The following is a 12,938-nucleotide window of genomic DNA, read 5'->3' as shown; positions in this document are numbered from 1 at the left end:
GTGGCTTTGGAGGAACCGGAACTGTGACTTAGTTTCCCTGACTTTGCTCTTCTCGATCAATGTAGTGGGAGGAAGGCAAGGTCAGGGCAATAATTTATTTTAAAAAATAGGCTGGAGCTAACCCTCACCCTCCCCCCCCCCCCCCCCGCAGGGACAGAGCCACAGACACACACTTATTTCCATACCCACCCAGCAGCCTCCCACTCGCCCATATAGTACAAACAGGCAACACATCCCCTTTCTCCAGCCCAGATTTTCCTTCTAACCCTTTCCCAGGCATGCACCGGGGACTCAGGCACACAGGAGGGATGGTCTCCTCCGCTCAGGCACCCGCAGCCCCCAGCCAGGGCAATCCAGAGGCGAGAGCGAGCCGCGGCTCCCGACCTCGGCCCCAAAGCGTGCCTGGGACCTGACTAAGCGCAGCCCCCATGCCCTGCGCCTGCCACCCGCCTAGCGCCCCTGCGTGCAGCCGGTGATGGGGGGCCGGGGGAGCGGGGGAGCCCCACCTTGCCTGCGCGCCTGTGCGCCCCGCGGAGGGGGGCGAGGCTGGAGTTGGCCAAGGGGGCGCCTTTGCCGCAGCGTCCATTTCCCGGCGTGATTTGCAGCGATTGCGCCTCCCCAGCGCGGAGTAGCCGGATGACGGTGCTAAAAGGAGGCGTAGGATGGTGACTGACTTGCTCCGGGCCGGGAGATCCGCCGTGCACCGGCTGAGAGGGAAACTACACCGGAGTCTCTGTTTCCTTCCCCTCCCTGGCCCCCTGTCCCCTGAGAGAACTCCTGCTGCTGCAGGGATACAGGGGGGAGGATGGAGCGGGGCTGGGGGTACCTTCCGCCTGGATTGATCTAGCGAATGACTTAAAGGGAGGGGAGGAAAAACCAACCCCCCCCCGCGTTTGAAAGCCACATTCATTCCGGAGTTGCCGTTTGGCATGAAGGACACCCTGTGCCAACCCTGCGGGGATCGACTCCTGCAGCCCAGCCCGTCCCCGGGAAGCTGGCCGGCTCTGGGAGCCTGAGCTGTGCAGAATAACTGGGGCGCAGCATTACGGGGACCAGGAGTTGCGGCGCTGGCTTCCCCATCCCGGGGACATTTCCCCTCCGGACGCCGCGGCTAGAGCACCCGAATTGTTCTCTCCATCTCTTCTGCACCTGCTGGGCACTAGGAAGGCGTCCTGAGCCGGTGCCGGTCCATAACCCCCAGCTTTGCTGCTGCGACTTGTCCTGCACGCTCGCTGCTTGGACTTGAGACAGCTCCTCACGGGGACGTGGGATGTGCTCACACCTGCAGCCACCTCCCATCCCAAGCCACCTTTGCGTCCCTAGCCAGGAGGCTCCACACGCGCCGCCCCTCATTTGCCAAGCAGCAGCTGAAGTGGCCACACTGGGAGTTTGATGGCTTCTTTGCGGCGAGTCAAAGTTCTGTTGGTGTTGAACTTGATTGCAGTGGCTGGCTTTGTCCTCTTTCTGGCCAAGTGTAGACCCATCACTGTCAAGAGCGGGGATTCCTTCCATGAAATCCATCCCAGGGCAGAAGTGGCCAACTTGACAGCCCATGGCATCAGCCCTATCCAGGATGCAGTACTGAAAAGGCTCTCCCTTCTAGAAGATATAGTCTACAGGCAGCTAAATGGTAGGAATTGCTGTCATTCTTTTGATACCTTTGGGGCACAGCCATACTTGGAAATACAAATAAAAATATAATAGAGAGCAGTGATTCTTGAAGTTAGCAAAAGTAGAGAGCTACTTACCTATCTTTTCTGAGTTCTCAGGCAAGCTGTATCTTTAGGAGACATAACTGGGTGAATCAGTGTAGTCTCTAATTTCTAAGCTATATTAGGTTCTTAAAAGATTGCAGGTACCTTGCACTGAATGGGAGGAATGTGTAATAACATAATGCTTGCTCTCTGTTTTGTTGTTCCGGTCAGGAAATTATACCATCATGACTTTTTCCTCAGGAGATCAGAAACTAGTTCAGCAGCCAAATATAGGGTTGAAGAAGCATGCTGTGTATTGATTGAGGAAATGGCTTTTTACCACCAGAAATTTGTTGTTTGCTATTTTTTAAAAACTTTCGGGGAGCTGGCGTGGGGTGAGAGGGTTCAAAAGACTAAAGCATTTTGCGTCATCCAAGTGCAGACAGCCAGACAGTAAATGCACTTTTCTGTAATAAGTTACACAAACAATTCAACATTTCCTATGGCTCAGCCTTGACAGATGCTAATTAAAACCTCAAGTAATGCTTCTCTTTATAGCACAGTGCAGGGATTCCTATTAAAATCTCACCAGGTTCAATAGTTTGGAGATGTAGAAAGGGAGCTTAAAGATGCCATGTGGGATACAGAAACGTTGTAGAGATGTAAGACATCTAGGTGAGATATCTAATTAAAACACAGAGTGAAGAGCTATTTTTTTAAGTGTTCCCCATAGATTCACTAGTAGCAACGTGATTCAGAGCTTCCACTCAACCCATTTGAAGCTTCCAGTCTCTGTGGGTTTAAAGACAATAGATTTTAATATTGCAAAATTAACATCGTTAATATTTTCTGTAATGTCGGTATGTTCTTCCCTCCCCTGATTCTTGAATAGTGAACTAAGGCATGATTCTGTACTGTTGAACTGAGCACCTTGTGAATTGCATTTGTGTACTAACTCAGAACTATTACTGATGGCAATACTATACAGTGGATGCTAGGCATATACTGGAATGCAGCATGCATATGCTGGTGTTTTGTCTTCAGTTATAATCATAGTCAATCTCTGGGTTTGGGAACGGTGTTGTATAAATTGAGATGCACTAAGCCAGTTGAGAACGGCTCATTTTACATTGCTACTCCATACACGTGTGTGAGAAGAATTTCCTGCTTGTAAAGGTGGATGACACCTAATCTAAATCCCAGTGTTATCCAACAGAAGCAGTTGAAACAGTGTTGCGTGGCAATGTGAGGAGTGAAGTAAAAGGATAACAAGATTCTATACTATTCGGTATAATGAACCTGGGAAATGCATTGCTGCAAGATAGCGGGGCAAACAATTTAATAGTTTTCAGAAAGGAATAGGCATGTCTGTAAATAAGACAGTCTGCAGTTATATTTATTTTAAAAAAGCTGTGGGATATCAGTCCTCGATCTTTAGCATAACAACCAGCCACCACTATCATTCTTATTTATTAAATATGTGCATTGAGGTAGCACCTAGCAGCCTTAGTGAGAGGTTTTCCTAGGCACTGTACACACACTGTAGAGTACTACATAATTGAGTGCTGACATTAGCCACCGTGAGAGTCAAGATGCTCAGCTAGGTACATCAGTGGTCAGTTCGACTATGGCAACTGAAAGGAATTGAAAAGGAAAGCTGGGATATAGTGTATCTAAATGATAGTGCTATAAAAATGTTTGGTAAAATTAAATCTGATTACTCTGGTGTAATATATAACATTACCTGCAGTACCTGGCAAGGAAGCTGAAAACAAGACCTTGGTTGGCATTGTCTCCTAGTGGTCCCAGAAATAGAAAGTGTGAGTTCATCAGAAGTTTTTCCTCTTTTCCTTAGGACTGAGAGCAGGGGAGCTGTAGGACTCCCTACTTTTGGCCAATCCTTGAGGGTGCAAACTAGACATTTTGGTGCCTATTGATTCCCCCAACACACCATTGAGTGCAAGAGGTGCCTTTCTTCCTAGGTCTCAATAGGCCATCTCTGTAGTACACTCCCAGCAGGTGTGCATTTGGAATGTAGGGTAAGAGACAGCCTGGTGCTGGACAATGCTGCCATGCACTTAAACGCTATGAGAAGGGATGGAATCAATATGTTTGTCCAAACCACAAATTATTTCCTGGGTGGACTGTAACTCAAGAGCATGAAGGAAGCTACTTATCTATATGGCCATTACACGTGCAGTCTATAGCAATATTGATGAGTCTGGCTGAACAATAGGCTCAAGTTTAACTGTGGTGTAAGTTAGGGGTGTTGATCAAGTGTATTTTGGGGTTCCCCTAACATTTATTTCTGTTAATTTTGCTTTCGCTCACTGTCCACTGAATACTGTATGTAAGCTTTGTGCTTCAGCAAGGCATGTGATTAGACCTGGGTGAATGAGAAAGATAAAGAAAATAGGAAACACCAACACTCTCTAGCGCCTGTCCTCTGCCACTGCAGGAAGTAGTGAGATGTGCCCAAATCATCCTTGCAGCTGATGATCCCGAGGAAGATGGAACAACTCCTCTGTGGGAGAATTTCGCCATGTCTAAATTCGGAGTTAAAATTAATTCCATTCACAAGAGAAAGAGTTACCAAGACTGAAGATCTACAGTAGAGCCTCAGAGTTACGAACACCTTGGGAATGGAGGTTGTTCGTAACTCTGAAATGTTCATGACTCTCAACAAAACATTATGATTCTTCAAAAGTTTACAACTGAACATTGACTTGATACAGCTTTGAAACTTTACTATGCAGAAGAAATATGCTGCTTTTAAATGAAACTAGCACAGAAAGGGTTTGCTTATCTTGTCAAAAAAAATTTAAATTTTACATTTTTTTAGTAGTTTACGTTTAACACAGTACTGTACTGTGCAGTATTTTTTATTGTCTCTGCTGCCTGATTGTGTACTTCTGGTTCCAAATGAGGTTGGTGGTTGACTGGTCAGTTTGTAACTAGGGTATTCGTAATTCTGAGATTCTACTGTAGTACCAACTTGAGATGTGCAGGTGTCTAGTATAACTTGTGCTTTTTCTTTTTTTTTTTTTTTTACTTTTAGTATTTAAAATTTGGATTTTGGTGACAACTGGCTCGCAGGCCCTAATCCATGCATTTAGAATAGCTCTCTACAAAATCCATCAGCCAGTGAAATTCTTCTTTCACCGTACCCATTAACATTGTATTTTATAATTTGCCTGAGGCCTTGATGTTATGTTTTGTGCCAAATTTCAACTATCACAGAATGTAGCTTCCTCTACCTTTGAGGGAACCCTGTGTTTCTCCTATAGCTTCGTCTGGTTGGAGGAAGTAGGAGGTGTTTGGGCAAACCCTGTCCATGACTACGGCTTCTAGGTGCTAAGGTAATACAGATAATAATGATAAGTTAAGTCTAAACTGTTGTGTGCTGTTCTACTTTGCTATGTTGCACTCAGAGTTGGCTGCATTTCAGTGGTGGATAAGCGATTCCTAAATAAGTGCACCATTTATAAAGCTTTGTTGTGTAAATATAAGCTTCTTATTATTCTGATCTAGTATGACCATTCCTGTGTTTCCAATTGTTGCAAGATCTGGTATAAAGCAGGTCAGAAATGCCAGCCAAGCTGTGCACCCACCATCTCTCCTTTGAAAATTTTTTTGGTGAATGTTGGCCTTAAAGACAGAATCAATGGAATTCTGTGCTGACAGTCTGATAACTGCACTGTGCTACAGAATTAATATTTGATTAGTAATGACATTTTGTAACCAACACCACATCTCCCCTGCCCACAATGGACATTTCTTTATGCACGGGTTGAAGAGCCAGCCCAGACGTGCAGGCTTAGGGAGAATGGTCTAGTGGATAAGGACTCAGTAGAAAACATTCAGTTCTTAGACTTTCCTGCGAGACCTTGGGATTCTCTGACATGAACCAGAACTGCTGTCTTAAATGACTTTGCAGACCAATAGGAACAGGAGAGACCATGCGGGTTTCTGAAAATGTAAACTGCAGCTTAAAATTGGTGAGACAGTGAGAACCTACTTGGCCTTGCTTTGCAGATGTTACACATGGCTGAGGCTGGGTGGAAGTGGTGTTGCTTCTTATGTTCGGCGCAGCACAAGCCACTATGTAATTTAGCCCTTGGAACGCTGACCTTTTCCAGACTGCCAGTCAGATGAATTGTGTGTGTGTGTGCAGTATTGTATTACAGCTTAGTAACTATTCATAGTAAAGGGTAGATTTGATTAATTCATTCCCTTTTTGTTGTTCTCAAATTATCCATGAGCAGACTTAGATCTTTACAAATTTGTTTGTTCAGAATTAGTCAGTAAACATATTTCAGCCTGCGGCTTGCTTGTGAACTATTTGCCATAAGTATTGCTCTTTCTGATTTTCTATTCCTACTGTGTGATTCATCACACAAGTCGTGTGTGTGTGTGTGTGTGTGTGTGTGTTTTCTTGCCCACTTATCAGATAACTCCTATACTATCAAAGAACTTCCAAAAGTGTGGCCACATGTTCTCTCCCCCCATGGATATTTTGGGGAATATATACATTTGTAAGAGTATTTGAGAGACTTTTAAGTTCTGCAGTCTTTTTTTTTTTTAATAAGCAAATGTTTTCTTTATACTGCAAATGTGCAGAAAAAGCTAATGAAAGGGTTGTGAATACTGCTGAAAGGAACCTGTGGCTTTTATTTCAGTTAATGTTTGCAATTTTCTTTTTTACTCCTACTTAATCTCTCTCTCTCTCTGCTTCTACATTTACATAAAATTTAGCAATGGTTGTGGCCCAAATAGCCTCAAAAGTTGTGGAAGTTCATACAGAAATATCGGAACTTTGCAGTGTGAACTCACCTTCATAGAGAGAGAGAGAGAGTGTGTCTCTGTATGTGCACCCATAAAAAACATAGGTTAAGGAGGATGGTCTAATGGATAGGGACTCAGTAGAAAGCATTCAATTCTTACCTCAGCCATAGACTTCCCATGCAATCTTGAGATTCTCTGAATTCTTCCTTTGACCTGGCTACCGTTTCTCCGAGGGGTGGATTAATCTCAGTGGTGGGAAAACCTCTTCCATTGCTGTGGTGAGTGTCTACACCAGTGGTCACCAACCTTTTTATGCACAAGTTCACTTTTATCCAGGATCTACTCTTCCCCGAGGCCCTGTCCCGCTTACTTCATTCCCCCCCTCCCTCTGTCGCTCGCTCTCCTGCACTCTCACTCACTTTCACCAGGCTGAGGCAGGGGGTTGGGGTGCAGGAGGGGGTGCAGGCTCTGGGAGGGAGTTTGGGTGCAGGGGTCACACTGCACCTAATCTCATAGAATCCACTGGACATTTCATGAATTTTACTTTTTATTAGTGTCATTTGTGGTTTATAGATCCAAAATCCTTCAGGATTGTCACAAATCAATGTAACATTCTTAACTGTGGGGTGTGCATTGGCTGAGCCTGGGGCAGAGGGTTGGGGTGCAGGAGTGAGGGGTGCAAGCTCAGGGAGGGAGTTTGGGTGCAGGAGGGTGCTCCAGGCTGGGGCAGAGTGTTGGGGTGCGGGCTCTGGGAGGGAGTTTGGTGCAGGAGGGGGCTCCGAGCTGGTGCAGGGGATTGGGGTGCAGGAGGCGGTGAGGGAATGTGGGTTCTGGGAGGGAATTTGGTGCAGGAGGGGGCTCTTGGCTGGTGCAGAGGGGGCTCTGGGCTGGAATCTGGAGCCTCTGCCAGTCAATTGCGATCGCCGGGTTGGTGACCACTGGTGTCCACTAGGGCTCTACACTGACTCAGCTGCAATGGCATAGCTGAGCTGCTGTACCGTGTGACGTGTAAACACAACTTATGTATGTTTGTGCTCTACTCCATTAGAGAGGGCTACCACAGCTGCTCCAGGAACTAAAAACAGTTGGTGCTGTTTCAAGCAAATCAGTTAGGTTGTAAGCCCCTACTCCTCCCAGAGAGCTTCCGCCTCCTGGAGTGTCTTGCGTATACTGGTTTAAACTGGATTCTCCAGAGACAAACAGACAACAGGATAAATGGCCAAAGTTTAGACAGACTCAGAGTCTTCTTTCTGATCCATCAATCAGAGAGAACCTGCTGTCCAAGGGGAACCCACCCTTATAGGTTTGTATGTTTTCTCTGTAATGCTTTTACCTGAAAACAAATGTGCCTGCTTAGAAGGAGCTGTGTGATATCTTGTCACTGCTGGCAATATGCTGTTCATAGCCCTCAGAGAGACAGTAAAGCACAGGCGCTGGCATTTTTAGGCAGACTGGCTTGCTGGGGATATCGCAGTGCAGGGAGCTGTTCAGCCTTAAAACCCCGGTCAGGAGTGACACGCAGGTCTCTGCCCCAGAGAGATGATGGCTGGGAACGGGAAGCTTTTAAGGGCTGTCGTCAAGGGGTCACAAAGTGGGAGTACAAGTGAAGTTACCCTGAAACTGTGGCACAAGTCAGAGGCTATTAAATCAATATACAAACAGTTCGCTAACTATACATACATGACCATTTGAGAGTAGGAATGAATGATGGTCTGGTGGGTAGGCCACTGAACTGGGACTCAGGAAACCAGGGTATATTTCTTTCTCAGCCAGGCTCCCTGTGTGAACCACTTAGTCCAGCCTGTGCCACAGTCCTTCGTGTGTAAAATGGGGATAATACTTCACTACCTCACAATGGGAGTGTTAAGGATAAAATCCATTAACGATTGTGAGGTGCTCAGATACTTTAATAATCAGGGCCATGTAAGTATGTAGACAGACAGGCCCAGAATTAAGATCCTGATCTGAACATCCCTAAAGTTGGGAGTGTTAGAAACCATCTCTGTTATTAGCAGGTTCAATGAGTATCAGTTCTGAACAACCAGTTCTGTCTAGTGCTTTCTGTTTGATTTACACAAATGGATCCATGCAGTAAGCTGTTCAGTGCTTGACATTAGTGGGAGTGAAGGTGGTCAGCAAGCTGCTGAACAGAGCCCTCAGCAGTGAAAAAATAATTGATTAATATAAAAAAGTTCTGTTCACTGAGCCAAATGTTTCCGAGAATACTGACAAACGCTCTACTGGGACACCCCAACTCATGTTAGGCCCAACATTTAAGAGTTTGTTTGTAAAAACAAAATGGATATTTTACAAAATGTAATAGAAATAAAAATTATTTTAAACTCTTTTTAATATACGCATCTCTGAATGTTAAGAGTAAACATCCCTCTGCAGTGTTAAAATCTCAAACTGCACCCTTGTGCCAGTGTAGGACGTGAAATTGACTAAAAAGGAACGTGAACTTGACCAGTGAAGTTAGTTGCCCCCTATCTGGAAGAAATGCACAAAGGCAAATCGGTATTATACAAATGTTAAAAAGCAAATTAGAGCTTTAAACTACTTTCCAATTGAATAATGTAGGGCCATATTTTGCAAAAAAGCATCCATTAAATGTATATCTCCAACTTTGCATGTGCAATAATTTGCACACACTCAGATCCAAACTGGTGCGAGCAAACAGCAAATTGCACAGTTAGCTGTTTACCCAATTTGCACATGAAACTTGTGGGGACTGCATATGCAAAATTGAGGCACTTTTTGAAATGTGGCCTTTTAGATGATTTTACTGAAATATAGTTTTGTCTTTTTAAAATGGCACTCATTTAAAATACTTTAAAGAAATGTGAATTTGATCACATATTACAGAGCATAATAATGCTTGACACTTCTAGCACTTATCTTTAAAGTACTTTACAAACATTAGCTAACTACTGACTATGACAACTGTATATGTAAACAAAAACCGATTACCATCAGATCCATCAGCTATTACTGGTATGAAGCAGTGTGGCACCCACAGAGAGTAGTTACATTCAGATTTCCTAATGGATAAGTAATATACCACTAAAGGGATGAAAGATTCTTTGATTTAAGATAAACAGATAAAAGCAAAGAGGGAAGGATGAGGAAATGCTGTTTATAAGGAACAAGGGCCCAATCCAGAAAAGCTTTACTCACAAGTTATGTCAAAAGAACTCTTCGTAAGGGGATGATCTTGTTGGGTAAGGCCCATAGGTATGGAAAATGGGGTTATGAGTAATTATGTAGAATGATATGGTGGATGCTGCTGCTAAATTGTGAAATTTCACCAATAGCTGTCACGCAGTGGTATATGAGAAACTTTGATTTTCCCCTCACCCCTATGCTGTGCTTATCATAGAATCATAGAATATCAGGGTTGGAAGGGACCTCAGGAGGTCATGTAGTCCAACCCCCTGCTCAAAGCAGCACCAATCCCCAGACAGATTTTTATCCCAGTTACCTAAATGGCCCCTTCAAGGATTGAACTCACAACCCTGGGTTTAGCAGGCCAATGCGCAAACCACTGAGCTATCACACCCCCCCACATGTGAAATGACTCTGGTATCTCATATAGCAGTGATTTTCAAACTTTTTAGGCTGCATACCCCGTTCCAAATAATACAGTCTACCATGTACCCCCATCAGAGATAATATGCCTATGATTAGATTGTCAAGTCTTACTAAAAACGGTGTGGTCTGCCATTACAGGATATTCCTCACGTATCCCAGAAAACCACTGTCCACATAAAGCATAATGTTGTAACTCCATAATAAACACTAAAGCTGAGTTTTTTCAAAAGGTGCCTAAGGATATTTGGATCCCCAATTCCCATTAAATTAATGGAAATTGTACATCCTAATCCTGTAGGCACCTTTTGAAATTCCAACTTTTAAACTGTAGGATAACAGTTTTTATAGACTTCACTCATCCCCTGAGGCAACATGAGAGCTGTTGACTTTAAAGTAAATTCTTCTTATCAGGAACATCTAAAGGAAGTCTGATATCTATCACAGAATGATAAAAATAAATACTTCTTAAAGGAATAATAGAGTTAAAAGACTAGTCTTCTGATAGTCTGTCAGTTTAGAAGTTAATGTGACATTTGGATGACAACCAGGTTGACAAGGAACTGATAGATAATTTTGTTTTCAATTATTGTTTGGCATTATTATCCGAATATTCTCTGATGCTGGCAACGGATGAGTAATAAATCGGTAACACATTCATCACGGAGAAACAACACACGGATCATGAGCTGTAGCAGCAGTGACTAGGTCACAGACAAAGTAGGATATTCTTGAATATTAATCTGGATGCACATCAGCAAAAGTTTAGATACATGGGAACACTTTCAAAAGTGCCCGAGTGGCTTAGGAGCCTAAGTCCCATTGAGGTTTAATGGGATTTAGACTTCTACATGCCTGAGTCCCTTCTGAAAATGGGATCTAGGCTCCAAACTCATTTAGGCATTTTTGAAAAAAACCCTCTAATTATTAATTGTATTACAGTATTATTTTAAAGCTCTAACCCAGATCAAAGCTCCATTGTGATAGGTACTGTACAAACACATCATAAGAGAGAATCCCTTTATGGGAAGTGATAGAGTTGGGTGTACAATCCAAGTCTTCTGGGCCCCTTTTTAGTGGCCTGTCCATTGGACCATGCGATCTCTTACTAAGACAAAACATAAGAGAAAATTGAAGTGGACATTTGTAAGCATTGCTTGTCTGCACTGCTGGGCCTTAACTTACATCTAGAGTCTTAATTTACAATACCCGCAGCTGTGTCAAGTCGTGGCATTTCTTGAGCAATGACTATTAATCAAGCCAAATTGGGAGCTAGTTTTGTCTTGTGCATAAACAAAGATATGAACGAGACCACCACACATTACTATTGTGTTCTTGGAGCCAGCATTTGAGTGATGGTTTCTAGAGGTGAAAGGCCAGTATGTTATAATCTGGCCATGCGAGAGGTCTTTAAGAAAATCTGTGAAGACCTCTTCCAAGTGTATCCCCATAAAACATCACCACAAGTGGACTGTGGTGATTTAGCTTTAGTAATGTATTCTAGTTTTGCTATGTTATTTTTCCTAAACAGTTTTGTCAGTACAGGCAACTATATTTTATAACCCCAACTCCCTGTTGTCAGATTTTCTCAACAAACTGTCATACACTTTCTATCTTCTTGACACATCTGCTGCTAGTTCTGGCAATAAATCTAATAGCCATCGACCCATGTTCTGACATTACAGTGACAATTATCTAAAAATAATGTCAAGTATCGGGGTAGCCGTGTTAGTCTGTAGCTACAAAAACAACAAGGAGTCTGGTGGCACCTTAAAGACTAACAGATTTATTTGGGCATAAGCTTTCGTGAGTAAAAACCTCACTTCTTCGGACGCATAGAGTGAAAGTTACAGATGCAGGCATTATATACTGACCCATGGAGAGCCGGAGTTACTTCGCAAGTGGAGAACCAGTGTTGACAGGGCCAATTCAATCAGGGTGGATGTAGTCCACACCCAATAATAGATGAGGAGGCGTCAATTCCAGGAGAGGAAAAGCTGCTTCTGTAATGAGCCAACCACTCCCAGTCCCTATTCAAGCCCAGATTAATGGTGTTGAATTTGCAAATGAATTTTAGTTCTGCTGTTTCTCTTTGAAGTCTGTTTCTGAAGTTTTTTTGTTCAACGATAGTGACTTTTAAATCTGTAATAGAATGACCAGGGAGATTGAAGTGTTCACTTACTGGCTTATGTATGTTACCATTCCTGATGTCCGATTTGTGTCCATTTATTCTTTTGCGGAGGGACTGTCCGGTTTGGCCAATGTACATGGCAGAGGGGCATTGCTGGCACATGATGGCATATATAACATTAGTGGATGTGCAGGTGAATGAGCCCTTGATGCTGTGGCTGATGTGGTTGGGTCCTCTGATGCTGTTGCCAGAGTAGATATGGGGACAGAGTAGGCAACGAGGTTTGCTACAGGGATAGGTTCCTGGGTTGGTGTTTCTGTGGTGTGGTGTGTAGTTGCTGGTGAGTATTTGCTTCAGGTTGGGGGGTTGTCTGTAAGCGAGGACTGGCCTGCCTCCCAAGGTCTGTGAGAGTGAGGGATCATTTTCCAGGATAGGTTGTAGATCGTGGATAATGCGCTGGAGAGGTTTTAGCTGGGGGCTGTATGTGATGGCCAGTGGTGTCCTGTTATTGTCCTTGTTGGGCCTGTCCTGTATTAGGTGATTTCTGGGTACCCGTCTTGCTCTGTCAATCTGTTTCCTCATTTCCCCAGGTGGGTATTGTAGTTTTACGAATGCTTGATAAAGATCTTGTAGGTGTTTGTCTCTGTCTGAGGGGTTGGAGCAAATTCGGTTGTATCTTAGGGCTTGGCTGTAGACAATGGATCGTGTGATGTGTCTTGGATGGAAGCTGGAGGCATGTA

The 12,938-nt window shown here is 43.9% G+C and overlaps 1 protein-coding gene across 1 annotated transcript in view; it reads left to right on the top strand.

The window, feature by feature from the left end:
* Nucleotides 1–293: 293 nt before the first annotated feature.
* The window catches only part of GALNT17 (polypeptide N-acetylgalactosaminyltransferase 17), a 281,880-nt gene continuing 269,235 nt past the window's right edge, over nt 294–12,938 (top strand). Inside the window, exon 1 of the mRNA XM_005283448.5 lies at nt 294–1,630. Within this exon, the coding sequence (XP_005283505.1) occupies nt 1,393–1,630 (238 nt within the window). The 5' untranslated portion in view covers nt 294–1,392. The remainder of the gene's footprint in view (nt 1,631–12,938) is intronic.

Source organism: Chrysemys picta, chromosome 19, assembly GCF_011386835.1.
Source record: "Chrysemys picta bellii isolate R12L10 chromosome 19, ASM1138683v2, whole genome shotgun sequence".
NCBI lineage: Eukaryota > Metazoa > Chordata > Testudines > Emydidae > Chrysemys > Chrysemys picta.
The sequence above is the reverse complement of the archived record's forward strand: the minus strand, read 5'-3'. Positions and strand labels throughout refer to the sequence as shown.